This window comes from Gossypium hirsutum, chromosome A05 (assembly GCF_007990345.1).
Source record: "Gossypium hirsutum isolate 1008001.06 chromosome A05, Gossypium_hirsutum_v2.1, whole genome shotgun sequence".
Taxonomy (NCBI): Eukaryota; Viridiplantae; Streptophyta; class Magnoliopsida; order Malvales; family Malvaceae; genus Gossypium; species Gossypium hirsutum.
The window spans coordinates 103,000,966-103,022,916 of record NC_053428.1 but is presented as its reverse complement, the minus strand read 5'-3'; the positions used below and the strand labels follow the sequence as shown (position 1 = coordinate 103,022,916).

At 37.3% G+C, this 21,951-nt stretch overlaps 1 protein-coding gene across 1 annotated transcript; it reads left to right on the top strand.

Annotated features, from left to right (window-relative positions):
- The first annotated feature begins 6,880 nt into the window (after window positions 1-6,880).
- LOC107960953 (uncharacterized) lies at window positions 6,881-8,777 on the top strand. Its single transcript, XM_016897202.1, has 3 exons — window positions 6,881-7,859; window positions 7,923-8,417; window positions 8,545-8,777. The coding sequence occupies exons 1-3, from the start codon at window positions 6,881-6,883 to the stop codon at window positions 8,775-8,777; spliced, it is 1,707 nt and encodes a 568-aa protein (XP_016752691.1).
- Window positions 8,778-21,951: the final 13,174 nt, after the last annotated feature.

Sequence of the window (21,951 nt, the reverse complement as noted above, 5' to 3'; positions counted from 1 at the left end):
ATAAAAATATGAAAAAGAAAAAAAACACTATTATAATAATATTTATTAGTTTATGTCGACATAGAGAACATCACGAACCTCATACTATATCCTAAAGGAACTTGACACATGTCTCCCGACAGAGCTAACATTCTAGTGAATTATATATTGCCGACCTATCAACCAGTAAACCTTGAAATAACTTTCGAACCTTAGCCCAGCTCAAACCTTAGGCCTATGCGTCTCCACTAAGACAATGTGAGGTCCACGTGAAACTCCAGGGTCATTAATTGTTCGTAGTCCTAAGATGTCTTATCCTAGGTGATGGGTGCCAAATCCAGAAAAAATAATACTCCTACACCAAAACATATATAATAGCAGTATAGTGAGTAGGGTCAATTTCACAGAGATCGAGATATTTAAAATTGTTGTTTGGTTCAATTAGGCTAAGCGTTTAGGTAGTTGTTGTGCCCACAATGTGTGACAGTCTAAGTAAAAATAAAAAACGAAAAATTAAATATCATAAAAGTAAAAATAATAAATATAATTGTAAGTGAAATAACAGGCATAAATGAAATTTAAATAAATAAACCAATAGGATGAGATTCCAACTTTAGGCTCTGTTTGTTTCACTGAAAATAACTTTCGGAAAATAATTTTTAGAAAATGATTTACTTGTCTGGAAAAACAAATATTTTCTGGTGTTTGGAAGAATCTGTGTACAATATTTTCTGTTGTTTGGTAGATTTCTTAAAAATATTTCATAAAAGTTGTTTTCAATTAAACATACATACATTTGAGATTTTCTTATTTTTTTCATTGTTTAATTAAATTTATTTTTATCTAAAATTTTATATTTTACATTGTTTTTGCATATATTAAAAATATTATGTTAAATTCAGATTCATTACAATGTCATTTTTTAAAATTACAAGACTACTAAGTGGGTATTTTTATTTAAAAATGTGATATCAACAAAATTGACAAAAAAAATCAACGATGTCAACAATTGGACTTGATTTTCAAATTTAAAAAATAAAGGGACTAAATTCTTGAAAATAAAAGTACAAAGACTAAATTATAAATCTGTGAAGTGTACATAGACTTATGACATATTTTATTACAAAAAATTTATTATTAATATATTTATAATTTTAATAAATATTTATTATTAAAATATTAATATTGAATATTTTCAATAATATGTGAATAATATTATTTAAAATTATTATTTTTAAAATTTATTATTAAAATAAAATTGAAATATTAAATAATTTATTAATATAATAAATTATATTTATTATATTAATAATTTATTATATGACTAAATATAAATAATTAAATATGTATGTTTAATAATATTGAAAATATAATATTTTAAATATTTTTAAAAACAAAAATAAAATTTATTATCAATATAATAATATTAAGCTTGATTTAAGTTAATTTTTATATAAAAATAAAATTATCCAAAGATGAGCTCTTTTTTGGAAAATGACTTACGTTTTTTAAAAGGGTAAGTCATTTTACAGGAAAAAGAGCTTATTTTACCTTGACCTGTAAGTCATTTTCCGTTGACCAAACTATTTTCTCTGAAACAAACACAAGAAAATGCAAAAAACATTTTCTGTAAAACCTTTTACATGTAAACAAACGAACCCTTAGGCTCGATTTTGCTCCAATTTCAAGTCGATCCTTGATAACAAATCTTTTGTTAAACCAAGATTTTTTTGATAAATTATTTTGATATAACAAATAAAATATTTTTGAATAAAGATGAGTTTTGAAAACACAAAATTAATCTCAAAATAAAATCATTTCAAAGTCTTTCTAAAACTCCAAATACTTTGAAAAATAATTTGAACACTTAGAAATATTTTAGACAAGTTCAAACCTTCAAACATTTTAAACAAAGTGAAAAATTTCTTCCTAAACAAAAAGTATCTATACTTATCAGTAAATATCAATACCCATACATTTTTATCGATACCTTTACTAGTACAAATATTTTTTTTTGTATTCTAACTTCGAAGAAATTTTTAAGCAAACACATTGAGTATCGATACCTATAATACTAGACAATTTTATCGATACATTGGTTAGTATCGATACGGATTTTGCATTTTGACTTGGAGATATTTTTGAACAAACACATAAAGTGTTGATACCCATCAAAAAGTATCGATAGCTTTTATCAGGTATCGATGTAAATAGGGCTAACAGTCACTAAACTGTTGCATTAAATGCTAATAGCATCGATACTTGTTGTTGCAGGTGACATAAATCCACTGGTATTTTCATCCCCAATGGCTTTGTTCAATATGCCAACAACTATAATGGTTGAAAATCAATTTGGGATTATAAATATTGGCTTCCAAAGGCTCAATAACAAGTAGAGAGATCAAAAAGCTTAAAGTGTCATTCTATCAACCTTAGAGCTCAATTTTTCATATCTTTTGTATATGCACTTGTGAGCATTAATATTCTTCATTTAGCTCAAGTCTTTTTCTTTGCCTTTGTGCTTAATTGGCAAACGCTCTATGCTTGTAAGTGTAATGGGCCAAATTGGCCCGGCCCAAACAAACACAAAAAACCCAAAACAAAATACAAGATAAATCAATAAACAAAAAATTTTTAAACCCAAGTTTTATAACAGTCCAATTACATGCCAACAATAAAGCCCAATTACATAACCAATGACCCAATAACTAATGCCTTACAGCCCAATATCAATTACTAGCCCGTTAGGCCCAGTGTTCTAAGAAAGGAAACCCTAGAGCGTCCTCATCACTTCCGCACCGCAACCACAAACGAGCCCCAGCCCCAGCGCCGTACGCTCGTGCCTCCACGTCAACAGCCCTCGTACACCCACGCCAAGCGCCAATACGACCCCCGTACACGCGCTTTGCTCCGTACCTGTGAACAAGACAAACGCAACAGCAGCATAGAGCAGAAAAAAAAACAAAGAACAAATGTCGAATTCTTTTTATTCTTTTTTTTTCTTTCTTCTTTCCGGATATAAAAGCTAGGATCTGTAATCGTTGTAAAAAGAGGATACGCAAAAAAAAACACACAGATTTTGAATACAAAGTAAGGAAAAAAGAGGAAGGTGATTCCCGTTCTTTGAATCTTTGGATTTATTGTTTATTTTTCACTTGATCTATTCCTTTCGATTTTCTTTCCTTATTTTTCGCATCTAAGACAATAAAAAGGAAAAGAGGGAAATGAAACTTCACCTCGTAAATACGCCGTGAGATCTCCTTTGCTTCGCCGAAATCGAAGTCCGAGGGGAGTGGAAGGCGGAAAGGACACCACCTTGAGGCTCGAACAGGCTGATCTCCGTTCATCACGGTGGATCGGCATGGCAGACGGAGGGTCGAGGTTCGACCGAAGGGAGTAAAATGGAGGCTAAGGTTTGGGGGCTGGCCTAATCTGCTGATTGAGCCCTTTTATAAGACCTCAAACGATGTCGTATTGACATCAAAGCCTGACCCGATTCGTTTCCAAACCCGATGACCCGCGTGTTTTTCTGCGGTGAGTGATTATTTGCAAGCTAGGTCCTCCCTATTTGCATGGCGGTTCAATCATTTGTTATTTCCCTTTTTTAATTTAGCCCTAGAATAAGCGCATATTTTCAATTTAGCCCATAACTGAACACTGCGTTTTCGCATCTCGGAACAATTGCTTCCTTAGCCCTCAAACATTCGTGCGTGTTGGGTCTTAATCCTTAGTTATGATTTATTGCTTTTATTTATTTGTAAATTGGTCTTTTAGTTTTATTTTTCGATTCAATTGAGTTTTTTTTTGTATTTATTCGTTACTTTCAACATTTTATTCTTTGAAACCCTTTTATCTTCGAAAATTTATTTGTTGTTCACATTATCACTAATACACATGCATATGTATATCTATATGTTAACATCTATATTTACTTCCTTTTCTAATTTGTTTGTTTAAAATGCTCTTTTATATATATATATATATATATATATGTGTGTACATACTTTAAAATAAAATTAATATCATTTTGTACAATTAATGTTTTGGTGATATCCATGCACTTTAACCCTTTTTGTTATTCTAATATATTATATATATATATACTGCGTAAAGTTTAAATTATTTTTATACTTGTTTATATTAGCACACATATTCTATATATATTTCTAAATCTATACATTTGTATATGCATTTTCTCTACACAAAAGCATGTTCTTTTTATCTATTGTTAATTTATTATAAAATCAATTTAGTCCTATGAATATTATCTTTTTTTGTGATTTTACATGTAATTATTTTCAAAAGTTATATATATACATACGTATATATCGATATTATTACTTTAATAGGTTTTCCTACCTACAACTCTTTTGCTATACAAATATTTTCCTTATGCATGTATATACTTTTTAGACTAAGTTAAAGTTTTTTATTAATCTAATGATTATTTTTAAAGCTATTTACATGTACATATGTTTTATAAATTTATTTTATGTGTTATGTCTCGTCATATATCTTCATTATTATTCTTTTATATTATATATTATTTAAATCATCATGTAATTTGTCAACTTTTAAATGTATTTGTGTTTAAAATATTTTACATGCAATTCGATTCAAACTTTTATTCTATGATATCTATTCCGAAAATCATATAGCTATCCCTAGTTTTCATACAAATTTGTCAACCTATATACATGGGTCCATTTATTCGTTATTATTTTAAAACTATTTTATAGCACATTGGCTTCTAATTGCTATGTTATTTTTATATCTTGCATTGGTTATCCTATTTCATGCTATGTACATTATCGTGGCATATTATTGTATGTATTGTTTTGCTTGTGTGATTGTTATCATTTTCGCCATTGTATTATTATATCAATCATTCTCCATGCATTATTTGTAACCGGGTTGCATTTTTTAGGTTAGCTATATTTAATTGTTAGTTTGTTAATTGATCGTATCCCGTATGTGTCTATTACCCCATATCATCATTTTCTACTTGGTTTATGAAATGTGGTTTTACAAAATCTAAATTTTACGATTAATTTCATCTCATTTCAAATCGAATTAATATGTTTTAAGTTAGTGTTATAAGTATTCATTTAAAATTCTTCAAAACGAAGACGAAATTTGATGTTCGGCAATTCGCGGAATCGTGCCCTAACGTGTTGGGTTGCAATTTCGCATTTGCTCAAAATAATCGAATTTTCCTTCGAAATTCCATTCACATCTTTTAAAATCCCTTAAACGAAGATGAGATTTGATGTTTGGCAATTCGCAAAATCGTGCACTATCGTGTTGGGTTGTAATTTCGTATTTGCTCAAAATAATCGAATATCACTTTAAAATTTAGCTCGTGTCTTTTAAAATCCCTAAAACGAAGGCAATATCTGGTATTTGGCAATTCGTGGGATCGTGCCCTAACATGTTGGGTAGCAATTTCTCTATTGTTTAAAACAATCAAATATCCCTTCAAAATTTCACTCGGCTCTTCTAAAAATCCTTTAAAACGATGGCAATACTTGGTGTTTGACAATTCGGGAATCATGCCTTATCGTGCTGGGTTGTGATTTCTCGTTTGTTCAAAACAATCGAGTATTCCTTTAGGTCTTTATTCATAATTATTAAAAACCTTTCAAAACGAAGGTGATGTTCGATGTTTGCCAATTTGAAAATTGAGCCCTATCGTGCTGGGTTGCACTTTTTCATTTGCTCAAAACCATCAAAGATCCCTTCGAGATTTCACCCTTATTTTCTAAGGTAAGACAATGGACAATGTTTGGAAATTCGAGGAATCGTGCCCTAGTGTACTGGGTTTCGATTTTTCGTTGGACCAAACTGTTGGGCATCCTTTTGTTAATTTCAAATTGTAGACTTTCGGACGTCAAAACAATAAGATTTTGGTAACCCACTCGGGTTATTTAAACGTTATTGATAAGAACCACATTTCAAAAACTTTTTTTTAAGCTTTGACATAAGGACAGTATTTAATCGATTTGGTACCAATTTTGGGCGTAGTGAGGGTGCTAATCCTTCCTCATGCGTAACCGACTCCTGAACCCATTTTCTCACATTTTCGTAAGACCAAAATCGCATTTTAATAAACCAAAAATGTTTTATTAAATTAACTTTATCTTTTAAGTGTTCCGATCACACTAAAATAGAAGATCGGTGGCGACTCCATATTTCTATTTTCCAAAAAGTCGATCCCCCTCGTATTTTCATCAAATTTAAAATATTAAAATTTTTTTAATTGAGGGATGGTTTCGACAGCTTGGCGACTCCACTGGGGACTGAACTTGAGTTGAGCCATAAAATTCGATTATCTACTGTCCTTTTGTCAAAAATCAAAATCTGTTTTAAAAATCATGTATCTTTCGATTGCATTTGATTGTATGTTTGTGCGGGTCTTGTAGAATAGCACTGCATTTCATTGCATGACCATTCTGGTCACACCTTCTAAGTGGGAGTAAGAAGCTACGCTTTCGTGAGGTTTTCACCTCCGCAGGGGCTAGTGGATTGCTTCCGGGGTACATCCGTACCTATGATTTCGTGAGATTTTCATCTCCGCATGGTCATAGGGAAATGTATCCCCCCGAATCAAACTCGATCTATATGAGCCTATAATGGGTGAGGATTGAGGAATCTGCTGGTTCGAGTACCCTTTTTCCTAGAACTAAACCACATATAGTGAACTTTAGGAGCTATCCTTGGGTGGAGCTGTGTCGAGCCTTAGTACTTACCCGTATATGCACTATAATTATTGTTTATATGCTTGCATTTTATCGCTATTATTTGATACTAACCCGTGTTTTGTTTTGATTATCTTTTTCATGACATTGCATATTAAATGAGGCGTTAATCCGCATTCAATTACTAAGTTAGAAAATTTGACATGGAGAATCAATTTCTTAGTAAAGTCGAGGATAATGCAGCCGTTAGTGCTTGGTCTGAGAGGCTACAATCTGAGAGGGGGGATAGCTTGGCAGAAGGGTATGTATCGGAGCTGCAGGATTTCACTCACGTCAATGTAGTACAGAATGAGCTGCAAGAGTTGAGAGACATTTGGGTTAGTTGGGATGAAGGGATCAAGCAGTTGTTTTACCAAAACTACGGTGACATATCCTACCTGCTAAACATTAGAGTGGATAAGCATTTGTTCCGATCCCTGGTGCAGTTTTGGAATTCTGCGTACAAGTGTTTCACTTTTGGGGAAGTGAATTTGGTACCTACTATGGAGGAATACACTACGCTGCTTAGGTGTCCAAAGATTCAGGTCCAGAAGACTTATGCCCAGGTTTTTAGTAATCAGGCTTTCGTGAAGAAACTGATGAGCATTTCTGGGATGAGCGAGCCTCGGGTCACCGCTCGGATTCAGCAAAAAGGAGATAGCAAATGTATCCCTTGGGAAAATTTACGAGATTTGATCTTGATGCATCCAGATGAAAGAAAGAGGGTCGATATGTTTTCCTTAAGCATCTACGGATTAGTGATCTTTCTTAAGGCTTTGAGCCACGTGGACGAGGCAGTCATCGACTTGTTCGATCGCCTTGAAAAGGGAATCACACCGGTACCGGTAATATTGGCAGAAAATTTTAGATCTTTGAGCTCCTGTCAAAAGACAGGCGAGGGGCGATTTATTGGATGTGCTCAACTATTGATGGTATGGTTTCATGGGCACTTTTGGAAGGTAGACAAGGTTTCCTATCGAGTCTTTTCCGAAGGTTATTCCCCTTTGAAAGAAGAGGCAGCTATACAGAGGAGGGAGGATATCTCGGAGGAGAAGTGGATGGATATTTTTCAGAACCTCAAGGAGAAGGATATTGAGTGGAGAGCTTATTGGATGGTTCCTGATGAGATCGTGTACCGATATGGTAACTTTGATTGGGTGCCGTTGTTAGGAATTTGAGGAGCTACCCGGTATACTCCACTGCTAGCCTTGAGGCAATATAAGTCGAGGCAGTTTGTACCCACGACCCACGGACTTGCTCAGAGTGAATTCTCGTTTAAAGATGCTCACTATAAGAAGAGAGTTCAAGAGTTATCGGATGCTTGGAAGCAAACTTATTGGATGAAGAGGTTAGCCATCGGTGCCATGGTAACGCCCGAGTATAGCGAGTGGTTTAAGAAGAGGATTAATGATAATATTCCTAGGCCAAGCTTAGAGAATGCTCGACCTATCGGGGAACAATTACAAGTCGCCCCATCAGAATTGGAAATTATAAGGCAAGATTTTGAGAAGAAGAGTTTGGAGCTTGGGAAGAAGATCGAACAATTGGAGGAAGAAAAGATGCACCTAAGGTTAGAAGCTGTTGTCCAGAGGTCAGAAGCTGAAAAGTGGAAAAAAGGGAAAACTAAGGCCGAAGAAGACCTAGACAGCTTAAAGACTGACTATAAGAAGTTGCGCCTGTCTATGAGAACTGCGGGGTTAGGTAAGACTTCCAAACAATGGCGCCATAAAATTCAGAAAGAAAAGGCCAATACCGACCGGTGGGAAAGAAAATTCTGAGAAGCTCAGGTACGAAACGAATATTTGGAGAAAAGTCTGTCGGAAAGCAGAAATAAGCGATGGGGAAAGCAGAAAAAAGCGATGGGAATTAAGAGCTAGAGTGGCAGAACTTGAGAAGTCCCTACATCAGTACCGAAACCGCAACACTGCGACAGAATTGAGGGCAAGCTTGAGCAGAATACAAGAAATGAAAAGAAGAATAGAAGAGTTAGAGGCGTCACTGCAAAATTGTGAGATGCGGATCCAGTTTTTCGAGGCAAACGAAGATCGTTGGAAGGAGTAGCTTCACCACGCGCAAGACCAAGTCAGAAATAGAGATTACTTTATGGGGGAAGCCATAACCTAGATCCGGAAGGTAGCGGACTACTTACAAACTCTAGTGGTTCAGGCAGACACACTAAACGTGAAATATGAGTTGGAGTCGAAGCGCGGACAGGAGCTGGGCTCATTGCTTAGGAAAATTAGGACTTTGAGTATTAGAGTGAAATTTTATTTGTAACTCAACTTTATGTAAAATATTTTATTTTTAAGTGAAATTTTCTAAGGGCAGTTGAATCAAAATTGATGTCTCCTTTGCATTCATGCATTTGCATTACATCACGTCATCATGCATTAAAGGCCATAAAAGTTTTCTAATTAATTAATTAAAAATTATTTTAGTAACCTGGAAACCAACGAAAACCAACCAACCACGCACCCCTATGATACAAGGAAAAAATCAATGGATAAGAGACTAGAGAAATTGGAGCAGATGCAAAAAGATATGCAAGAACAAATGCAGTCTCAGATGCAAGAGCAACTAGCCAAGATTCAGCGAGAGATGAAAGAGCAAATGATGGAGTCCCAGAGGGAAATGATGAGTCAGTTATCCCAACTGCTGTTGGGAGGAACGGATAAGGGAAAGGGCCCTATGGACAAAGTCGAAAAAACTAACGAGGATCCTCGATACCCCCAGGCTTCACTCTGACACATGTACCGATGAAGCCCGAGATTAATCTACCGAAACCATCTGTCACAATCATGCCCCATCAGGTTCAGGTCGGAGCTTCAATACCGATGAATTTCCAAACCGGCTCAGGCTCTAACTTTGTTAACAACCCGAACTATCCGCCCGTTTCCGACTTGGATGAAATTACTGAAGAAGAAAAGGCGAGGATGGATTTGCAAAAACAATTGGAAGAACGGTGTAGATGGCTCGAGGAGAAATTCAAAGCCATGGAAAGCGCGGATCATCATCAAGGGATTGATGCCAAAGACCTGAGTCTAGTCCCAGATTTAATCCTTCCCCTTAAATTCAAAATGCCCGAATTCGAGAAATACAATGGAACGAGCTACCCTGAAGCCCACATCACTATGTTCCGTAGGCGAATGACAGGATATGTTAACAATGATTAGTTATTAATCCATTACTTTCAAGATAGTCTGGTCGGGGTGGCGTCTAAGTGGTACAACCAATTAAGCCGCTCTAAGATTAACTCGTGGAAGGACCTAGCCCAAGCCTTTATGAAGCAATACAATCACGTGACAGACATGACCCCTGACAGAATCACTCTTCAGAATATGGAGAAGAAATCAAATGAAAGCTTCAGGCAGTACACACAAAGATGGAGGGAGGTGGCCATACAAGTTCAGCCGCCACTTCTAGAAAAGGAGACAACGATGCTCTTTATAAATACCTTGAAGGCCCCTTTTATCACTCATATGTTGAGAAGCGCCACCAAGAGCTTCTCCGACATAGTGATGACGGGAGAAATGATTAAAAATGCTGTAAGGAGCGGCAATATAGAATCGGGAGAGAGTGTTAGGAAGTCAGCCCGAGGAGAAAAGGCAATGAAGTGAACAACACGAGCACAATCAACAAGGGGCAGCCCAAGTCAATTACCCTAAATCAACCCAAAACGGTGACTACCAATCAACAAAGCTCTGTAAGGCAAGAATCCAATGCGAGGAAGAACACAGAAATGCCACAATACACCCCTATACCCATGTCGTATAGGGAGTTGTACCAGAACCTGTTCAACACTCATATGGTATCCCCTTTCTACCTGGAGCCACTGCAACCCCCGTATCTCAAATGGTATAACGCGAACACCCAATGTGAGTACCACACGGAAATTACCGGGCACTCAATTGAAAATTGCACTGCGTTTAAGAAAGAGGTCGAAAGACTCATTAAGGTGGGAATCATGAGATTTGATGACCCAGCCATGCCCAATGTAGCAGGAAACCCACTCCCCAATCATACCGACCAAGGAGTGAATGGGATAAGTGAAGGCTTGAACAAGAAGACCAAGTATGAAGTGGCAGAAATCAAGACCCCGTTGAGGCGGGTATGGAAAGAGATGACCAAGAGAGGATTGATAGCATTGGATCCAAGGGAAGAACCCGAAGAAGAGAGAAACTACTGTGAGTTTCATGACGAGGTGGGGCATGAAATTCAAGAATGTGTGGAATTCAGGGCCCTCGTGCAGAACATGATAGATAACAAAGAAATGGAATTCTATGAAGAAGCTAAAAGCCCCATAGAGGGAAATGTATGCGCATCCGAGGGAGAATCAAAGGCGCAGAATCAAACACCTAATTATCCCGTGGTGATCATTTCGAGACCCAAAAATAATGAAGCTAGAGTACAAATGCCACCGAGGGTCATAATTTAAAGACCTGCAGTCTTCCATTACAAAGACAACAAAAAGGTCCCATGGAATTATGATTGCAGTGTGACGATGCCGGGAAAAGAGTGCTCGGTTGGTGCTTCAAGAGGGGATCAAGACAGAGGTTCCTATACACGTAGCGGGAGACGTTACGATATGGCGAACGAGGAGGAACAGCCCACAAAAGGAAAAGCCCAGGTGGTCGAGGAAATGAAGGGAAAAGTAACCAAACTTGTTAATGAGCCAGTTAACGAAGACGAGGCCAAGGAGTTTTTAAAATTCTTAAAGCATAGCGAATACAGTGTGGTTGAATAGCTATGTAAAGAACCATCCCGTATTTCGGTGTTGGCCTTGCTTCTGAGTTCAGAAGTCCATCGCAGCGCACTAATGAAGGTCTTGAATGAAATGTATGTTCCCAATGATATATCCGTTAACAACATTAGTGCCGATAACTATATCTTATTTAATGACGATGAGATACCACCCGGGGGCATGGGGTCGACTAAAGCTCTGCATATCACCACACACTGTAAAGGGTAGCTCTCACATGAAGGAGTGCCAGAACATCTTGAAGGCATTCGATGGCACGGAGAGAAAGGTGATGGGCAGAATCGAGGTACCCCTTCAGATTGGGCCAAACACATATGACGTGGATTTCCTTGTAATGAACATCAAGCCCTCATATAATTGCTTATTGGGGAGGCCCTAGATACATTCAGCTGGGGCAGTGCCTTCCTCGTTGCATCAAAAATTGAAGCTGGTGTCGGAGGGAAGGTTGATAACGATTAAGGCTGAAGAAGATATTATTGCAACTATGAGCAATAATGCACCCTAGTTGGAGACAGATGGCGAAGCAATCGAATTCTCATTTCGATCTTTGGAATTTGTTAACGCGACGTTCATCGCCGAGGGAAGCAAAATTCTGGTGCCAAAATTGTCCAAAAACACGAAGATGAGCCTCCAGTTGACGATTGGAAAAGGGGCCCTACCCGGAAAGGGACTTGAGAGACATCTACAAGGAAAGATCGAAACGCCAATGCTGAAAGAAAAGAGAGACTGCTTCGGCTTAGGATTTAAGCCGGATGTGAAACAAAGGAGAAGGGAGCTGGAAAAGAAGCAAGAAAGAAGGAGAGCTCGATTAACGGGGGAGGAAATCAAGTGGAAACCAATGACATTCCCCCACATATCGAAAACATTTGTGTCTGGGGGAATCATTCATCCCGAGAGAGACACACCAATGACGGGAGCTATAGAAGAAAGCTTGGAAAGTTTAGACATCAACGTCATGTATGAAGAGGAGACTGGAAGAGAAAATTTATCGGGCATTTGCCCCTACACGCCTGGAAGTGTTCTGGACAACTGGACTACGGAAGAGATCCCTGTAGTTTTTAGAACGAATTCAGAGTAATGTCCAAAACACACTTATTGCTCTAGGCCTAGGAGTGATAAGAATCTTTTGTGAAATAGGCCGATGTTTAAAAACGATATTTCAATAAAATGCACGGTTTTTATCATTTTTGAGCAAATGTTATCTCGTCCTTTCAATTCCATTCATAACCATACAAATGATTACTTTCGAATTCTTTTGTTCTTGAAACATTCTTCTAAATATTATTTCATTCGTCATTCATAATCATTTTACGTAAATAAATGTTTCTCTTTTGATTCTTTGTATCTGCCTTCGTCCTCATAACAGGTCCCTAGATATTAATGATACGAGTGACACTGCTAGCGAGTCAGAATTTCCTTTCGAGCAAGATGTGTGTATGGATGATTCTCAGGATTTTAAAGATGACCAAGGCTGTAACCTATCTCCTAATTTGTTGAGGATGGTAGAACAAGACGAGAAACAAATCCTACCTCACAAAGAATCAATCGAAATTGTGAGCTTAGGAGAAGGACAAGAGGTGAAGATCGGAACATGTATCACTGTGAAAATGAAGCGAGACCTCATTGAATTACTTCAAGAATTCAAAGACGTCTTCACATGGTCATACCAAGATATGCTCGGGTTGGACACTGACATCGTGGTGCATCGACTTCCAATAAAAGAAGAGTGTAAGCCAGTTCAGAAAAAACTCCGAAGAATGAGGCTCGATGTCTTGCTAAAAATAAAGGAAGAGGTTCGAAAGCAGTTTGACGCTGGATTTCTGAATGTGGTAAAATACTCAGATTGGGTAGCCAACATCGTCCCTGTCCCTAAGAAAGATGGAAAAGTGCGAATGTGTATGGACTACAGAGATTTGAATAAAGCCAGCCTAAAAGACAATTTCCCACTGCCTCATATCGACACCCTAGTGGACAACAGGACGGGACACTCACTGTTTTCATTCATGGACGGTTTTTCGGGATATAACCAGATCAAGATGCATCCTAAAGATATGGAGAAAACCACATTTGTAACTATGTGGGGCACGTTCTGCTACAAGGTGGTGCCGTTTGGACTGAAGAATGTGGGGGCAACTTATCGAAGAGCCATGGTAACCCTTTTTCACGACATGATGCATAAAGAAGTCGAGGTAGCTAAGTCTCGAACAAAGAAGGAGCACATACAAGTCCTAATAAAATTGTTCTTGAGGTTGAGGAAGTTTCAGCTAAAACTCAACCCCGCCAAATGTACCTTTGGAGCCAAGTTTGGAAAGTTACTCGGATTCGTGGTTAGTGAGAAAGGGATCGAGATTTATCCGGACAAAGTTAAAGCTATACAAGAGCTATTCCCGCCACGCACTCAGAAAGAAGTTCGAGGCTTTCTAGGAAGATTAAATTACATCGCTCGGTTCATTTCACAACTAACCAAGAAATGTGACCCTGTCTTTCGCCTCCTCAAGAAACATAACCTAGGTGAATGGGATGAAGAATGTCAAAGAGCTTTCGACAAGGTCAAACAGTACTTATCCAACACCCCGGTGCTGATGCCACCTAACCCTGATATGCCATTGATACTGTATTTGGCAGTATTTGGAAACTCCATGGGATGCGTATTGGGTCAGCATGATGAGTCAGGAAGGAAAGAGAAAGTTATTTACTATCTTAGTAAAAAGTTCACGGAATGTGAGACAAGGTACCCGCCGGTAGAGAAGTTGTGTTGTGCCCTAATCTGGACAACCCGCAGGCTGAGGCAATATATGTTGTATCACACCACTTGGCTCATATCAAAGTTGGACCCTTTAAAGTACATGATGGAGTCAACAGCCTTGAATGGAAGGATGGCGCGATGGCAGATTCTACTTTCTGAATTCGACATAGTCTATGTGAACCAGAAAGCAGTAAAAGGAAGTGCAATAGTAGACTTTCAGGCCAGTAGAGCTTTGGAAGACTACGAGCCTTTGAACTTCGACTTCCCGAATGAAGACCTAATGTGTATTGCTACCACTGAAGAAAGTGCTCTGGAAGAACTTCCTTGGAAATTGAACTTCAATGGGGTATCAAATGCTGTGGGCAATGGAATCGGGGCTGTCTTAGCATCCCCAAACGAAGATCATTATCCATTCACTAGTAAATTGGATTTTGATTGTACGAATAACATGGCAGAATATGAGGCATACATCATGGGAATCCGTGCAACCATAGAACGCAAGATTAAGGTGCTAGAGGTGTATGGGGATTCTACGCTAGTGATTTATCAACTCAAGAGAGAATGGGAGACTAGAGACCCCAAGTTAATCGATTATCGGAAGCTGGTCCTTGAATTGATTAAAGAGTTTGATGACATCACCTTCCACTACCTTCCACGAGACGAAAATCAGATGGCTGATGCTTTGGCTACCCTAGCCTCCATGATCAAGGTGAACAAACAAGAAGATGTCAAACCCATCCGGATGAGCATTTATGAAGTTCCGGCCCACTGTTACAATATTGAAGAAGTTGAAGAGAAAGATGATCACCCTTGGTATCACGATATATTGCAATACGTGAAGAATCGTGAATACTTGGACCAGACAAGCGAGAATGACAAAAGAACGCTAAGAAGATTGGCCATCGACTATGTCCTAGATGGGGATATCCTGTACAAAAGAAGAAAGGATCAAGTGCTACTAAGATGTGTAGACGCTGTAGAGGCTAAGAAAATCTTGGAAGAAGTCCACGGAGGTGTCTGTGGGACACACGCTAATGGCTTTACAATGGCCAGGCAAATTATGAGATTCGGGTACTATTGGTCCACCATCGAAGGGGACTGTGTCAACTACGCTAAGAGATGCCATAAGTGCCAAATCTATGGAGACAAAATTCATATACCTCATTCACCGCTGCATGTCATGGTTTCTCCATGGCCATTCTCTATGTGGGGCATGGATGTGATTAGACCAATATCGCCGAAAGCTTCCAATGGGCATCGTTTCATCTTCGTGGTTATCGACTATTTCACCAAATGGGTAGAAGCTGCTTCGTATGCTAGTGTGACAAAATCGGTAGTGAGCAAGTTTCTGAAAAAAGAGATCATATGTCGATATGGAATACCGGAGAGGATCATATCTAACAATACATTAAACTTGAACAACAGTACTATAGCGGAAGTCTGCAGTCAATTCAAGATCAGACATCACAACTCGTCACCATATCCCCCGAAGATGAATGTGGCAGTGGAAGCGGCCAATAAAAACATTAAGAAGATTGTGGGAAAGATGACCGAAACCTACAGAGACTGGCATGAGAAGCTACCATTTTCCCTCTTTGCGTATCGAACATCAGTCAGAACTTCAACCGGGGCAACCCCTTTCTCCCTGGTCTACGGAATAGAAGCGGTGTTGCCAATCGAAGTCGAGATCCCGTCTCTTCGAATGTTGTCGAAGTTAAAGTTAGAAGAAGCCGAGTGGATCCAGTTTCGATATGATCAATCAAACCTAATTGAGGAAAAGAGGTTAAGAGCTATCCGTTATGGTCAGATGTACCAAAAGCGAATGATGCGGGCTTTTGACAAAAAGGTTTGCCCTAGAGAATTCCACGAACGAGAATTGGTTTTGAAAAAGATCCTTCCCATACATAAGGACTTTCAAGGGAAATGGATGCCTAATTGGGAAGGGCCTTACACGGTGAAGAAAGCTTTCTCTGGAGGAGCATTGATTCTAGCCGAGATGAACGGTAAAAACTTTTCCAATCCTGTAAACTCGGATTCGGTCAATAAGTATTTTACCTGAAGAAAGGGCAGCCATAGTGAAAACCCGCAAAGGGCGCTCTGAAATCTAAAAAAAAATGGGAGAGGCCAAGGTGAAAACCTGCAAAGGGCACTTTGGAACCAAAGGGGCTTTTGAGTTAAAAACCCGAAAACGGGCAGCTCAAATATTGTCCTTCCAAAATCAACAAAACAGAAAAACAGTACACCTTGGAGCATCAACAAAATACGCAGAATCTCTTGAATACACATTTGGTTCGAAGGAGCCTTTGAGAAATTAGAATAGTGAAACTCGTGCTGCGATATCTGGGGCACCTTTTTTCTCATTTTTTTGCACCTTATCAGATTCGTATTCCTATGTATTCACATCAAAATTTTGCTTAAAAAATGCCATTGGTCCATTATGATAATCTCTTTCGAGCATTTTTGTTGAAATCATGATTTTTGAACATGTAGTATCTACACACAAGATGTTATGCATATTACTCTGGAAAAGTTTCTAAATAGTAAAAGGACCTGAAACGGGGTCACTAGTCAGAACTAACCAGGTTCAAAGTTGGAAAACATTGGAAAAAGAGTAGTCACAAATTAGGATTATTTCTTCAAATTTTCTGTCAGAAATAACAGCTAAGCAAGAAGACGCGATAGCACATCAAAGATAGAACCCGAATGAATCATGAGCAATGACACCTTAAGCGTTTAAAAATGAATCACTCTCATGACATTTCTACATTCATAATCATTCATGTAGATAAAAGCACTTGATTTATTTCGATCATAGCATTCTAATTATTTGACATAAACACCACATCTAGTTAAGGACATTAGATTCATCTCGATCATAGCATCCTAATTATTTGACATACAAAGATACAGGAAACCAATTCTACAAATCATGTCTTTAGAAGACAGTGTAGCGACATTGGCTGATCCTACAGATCTTGTTTCTTTGAAGTTACAGTGAAGCATATCAAAGACGGCAAATCTAGGCTTCCTGAAGTTGCAGTGAGGCAGATTAAAGCCACCAACCTAGCTCCCTAAAGTTGTAATGGAGTAGGTTGAAATTTTAGATCTTGTTTATCTGAAGTTGCAATGGAGCAGATTGAAGACGACGGATCTTGGCTTCCTGAAGTTGCAGTGAGGCAGATTAAAACCACCAACCTAGCTCCCTAAAGTTGTAGTGGAGTAGGTTGAAATTTTAGATCTTGTTTCCCTGAAGTTACAGTAGAGCAGATCGAAGATGATGAATCTTGGCTTCCTAAAGTTGCAGTGAACCAGATTTAAGTCACTAACCTAGCTCCCTAAAGTTGCAGTGGAGCAGGTTGAAATTTTAGATCTCGTTTCCCTAAAGTTGTAGTGGAGCAGATCGAAGATGACGAATCTTGACTTCCTGAAGTTGCAGTGAAGCAGATTTAAGTCACTAACCTAGCTCCCTAAATTTGTATTGGAGTAGGCTGAGAAATATAGATTTTGTTTCCCTGGGATTGCAGTGGAACAGATCAAAGACGGTGAATCTAGGCTTCCTGATGTTGCAGTGAAGTAGATTTAGACTATCGTCCTAGCTCCCTAAAGTTGTAGTGGAGTAGGCTGACGATTGCAGATCTCGTCTCCAGTGGAGCAGATCGGAGAAAACGAGCCTTAAACCCCCTAAGTAGTAGGGCAACAGGCTGAAATTGCAAGATTTCGTCTCCCTGAAGTTGCAGTGGAGCAAAATCAAAGTCGCAATCCTTATCTCTCTGAAGTTGCAGTAGAGTAGGATAGAAACACACGAACCATGTCTCCCTGAAGTTGTAGCGTAGCATATTCAGGCTACTTGAAGAAAAGAAGCACCAAGAAGTCGAAGCTCAGCGGGCCCTGGCAAAATTGGCCCATTTATAGTCTTTGCTCTATTATCGTTCCACAATAATGAGCAAAGAGGGGCAGCTGTAATGGGCCAAATTGGCCCGGCCCAAACAAACACAAAAAACCCAAAACAAAATACAAGATAAATCAATAAACAAAAAATTTTTAAACCCAAGTTTTATAACAGTCTAATTACATGGCCAACAATAAAGCCCAGTTACATAACCAATGACCCAATAACTAATATCCTACAGCCCAATATCAATTACTAGCCCGTTAGGCCCAGTGTTCTGAGAAAGGAAACCCTAGAGCGTCCTCATCACTTCCGCGCCGCAACCACAGACGAGCCCCAGCCCTAGCGCCGTACGCTCGTGCCTCCACGTCAACAGCCCTCGTACACCCACGCCAAGCGCCAATACGACCCCCGTACACGCGCCTTGCTCCGTACCTGTGAACAAGACAAATGCAACAGCAGCATAGAGCAGAAAAAAACAAAGAACAAATGTCGAATTCTTTTTATTTTTTTTTTCTTTCTTCTTTCCGGATATAAAAGCTAGGATCTGTAATCGTTGTAAAAAGAGAATACGCACAAAAAAAACACACAGATTTTGAATACAAATCAAGGAAAAAAGAGGAAGGTGATTCTCGTTCTTTGAATCTCTGGATTTATTGTTTATTTTTCACTTGATCTATTCCTTTCGGTTTTCTTTCCTTATTTTTCGCATCTAAGACAATAAAAAGGAAAAGAGGGAAATGAAACTTCACCTCGTAAATACGCCGTGAGATCTCCTCTGCTTCGCTGAAATCGGAGTCCGAGGGGAGTAGAAGGCAGAAAGGAAACCACCTTGAGGCTCGAACAGGCTAATCTTCGTTCATCACGGTGGATCGGCATGGTAGACGGAGGGTCGAGGTTCGACCGAAAGGAGTAAAATGGAGGCTAGGGTTTGGGGGTTGGCCTAATCTGCTGATTGAGCCCTTTTATAAGACCTCAAACTATGTCGTATTGACATCAAAGCCTGACCCGATTCATTTCCAAACCCGATAACCCGCGTGTTTTTCTGCGGTGAGGGATTATTTGCAAGCTAGGTCCTCCCTATTTGCATGGCGGTTCAATCATTTGTTATTTGCCTTATTTCCCTTTTTTAATTTAGCCCTAGAATATGCGCATATTTTCAATTTAGCCCATAACTGAACACTGCGTTTTCGCATCTCGGAACAATTGCTTCCTTAGCCCTCAAACATTCGTGCGTGTTGGGTCTTAATCCTTAGTTATGATTTATTGTTTTTATTTATTTGTAAATTGGTCTTTTAGTTTTATTTTCGATTCAATTGAGTTTTTTTTTGTATTTATTCGTTACTTTCAACATTTTATTCTTTGAAACCCTTTTATCTTCGAAAATTTATTTGTTGTTCACATTATCACTAATACACATGCATATGTTTATCTATATGTTAACATCTATATTTACTTCCTTTTCTAATTTGTTTGTTTAAAATGCTCTTTTATATATATATATGTGTGTACATACTTTAAAATAAAATTAATATCATTTTGTACACCTAATGTTTTGGTGATATCCATGCGCTTTAACCCTTTTTGTTATTCTAATATATTATATATATACACTACGTAAAGTTTAAATTATTTTTATACTAAAGTTTAAATTATTTTTATACATGTTTATATTAGCACACATATTCTATATATATTTCTAAATCTATACATTTGTATATGCATTTTCTCTACACAAAAGCATGTTCTTTTTATCTATTGTTAATTTATTATAAAATCAATTTAGTCCTATGAATATTATCTTTTTTTTTGTAATTTTACATGTAATTATTTTCAAAAGTTATATATATACATACGTATATATCGATATTATTACTTTAATAAGTTTTCCTACCTACAACTCTTTTGCTATACAAATATTTTCCTTATGCATGTATATACTTTTTAGACTAAGTTAAAGTTTTTTTATTAATCTAATGATTATTTTTAAAGCTATTTGCATGTACATATGTTTTATAAATCTATTTTATGTGTTATGTCTCGTCATATATCTTCATTATTATTCTTTTATATTATATATTATTTAAATCATCATGTAATTTGTCAACTTTTAAATGTATTTGTGTTTAAAATATTTTACATGAAATTCGATTCAAACTTTTATTTTATGATATCTATTCCAAAAATCATATAGCTATCCCTAGTTTTCATACAAATTTGTCAACCTATATACATGGGTCCATTTATTCGTTATTATTTTAAAACCGTTTTATAGCACATTGGCTTCTAATTGCTATGTTGTTTTTATATCTTGCATTGGTTATCCTATATCATGCTATGTACATTATCGTGGCATATTATTGTATGTATTGTTTTGCTTGTGTGATTGTTATCATTTTCGCCATTGTATTATTATATCAATCATTCTCCATGCATTATTTGTAATCGGGTTGCATTTTTTAGGTTAGCTATATTTAATTGTTAGTTTGTTAATTGATCGTATCCCGTATGTTTCTATTACCCCATATTATCATTTTCTACTTGGTTTATGAAATGTGGTTTTATAAAATCTAAATTTTTCAATTAATTTCATCTCATTTCAAATTGAATTAATATATTTTAAGTTAGTGTTATAAGTATTCATTTAAAATTCTTCAAAACGAAGACGAAATTTGATGTTCGGCAATTCGCAGAATCGTGCCCTAACGTGTTGGGTTGTAATTTCGCATTTGCTCAAAATAATCGAATTTCCCTTCAAAATTCCATTCACATCTTTTAAAATCCCTTAAACGAATATGAGATTTGATGTTTCGCAATTCTCGAAATCGTGCCCTAACGTGTTGGGTTGCAATTTCGTATTTGCTCAAAATAATCGAATATCACTTTAAAATTTCGCTCGTGTCTTTTAAAATCCCTAAAACGAAGGCGATATCTGGTATTTGGCAATTCGTGGGATCGTGCCCTAACGTGTTGGGTAGCAATTTCTCGATTGTTTAAAACAATCAAATATCCCTTCAAAATTTCACTCGGCTCTTCTAAAAATCCTTTAAAACGAGGGCAATACTCGGTGTTTGACAATTCGGGAATCATGCCTTATCGTGCTGAGTTGTGATTTCTCGTTTGTTCAAAACAATCGAGTATTCCTTTAGGTCTTTATTCATAATTATTCAAAACCTTTCAAAACGAAGGTGATGTTCGATGTTTGGAAATTTGAGAATTGAGCCCTATCGTGCTGGGTTGCGCTTTTTCATTTTCTCAAAACCATCAAAGATCCCTTCGGGATTTCACCCTTATTTTCTAAGGTAAGGCAATGGACAATGTTTGGAAATTCGAGGAATCGTGCCCTACTGTGCTGGATTTTGGTTTTTCGTTGGACCAAACAGTTGGGCATCCTTTTGTTAATTTCAAATTGTAGACTTTCGGACGTCAAAACAAGAAGATTTTGGTAACCCACTCGGGTTATTTAAACGTTATTGATAAGAACCACATTTCAAAAACTTTTTTTTAAGCTTTCACATAAGGACAGTATTTAATCAATTTTGTACCAATTTTGAGCGTAGTGAGGGTGCTAATCCTTCCTCATGCGTAACCGACTCCCGAACCCATTTTCTCACATTTTCGTAAGACCAAAATCGCATTTTAATAAACCAAAAATGTTTTATTAAATTAACTTTATCTTTTAAGTGATCCGATCACACTAAAATAGAAGATCGGTGGCTACTCCATATTTCTATTTTCCAAAAAGTCGATCCCCCTCATATTTTCATCAAATTTAAAATATTAAAATTTTTTTAATCGAGGGATGGTTTCGACAGTAAGGATTTTTTGTTTGTTTGTTTGT

Coding starts and splice junctions, on each gene's coding strand:
- LOC107960953 (XM_016897202.1), top strand. CDS start 6,881: ATGGAGAATCAATTTCTTAGTAAAGTCGAGGATAATGCAGCCGTTAGT. Junction 7,860..7,922: donor TGAGATCGTGTACCGATATG/GTAACTTTGATT, acceptor CTCCACTGCTAG/CCTTGAGGCAATATAAGTCG. Junction 8,418..8,544: donor TATGAGAACTGCGGGGTTAG/GTAAGACTTCCA, acceptor GTCGGAAAGCAG/AAATAAGCGATGGGGAAAGC.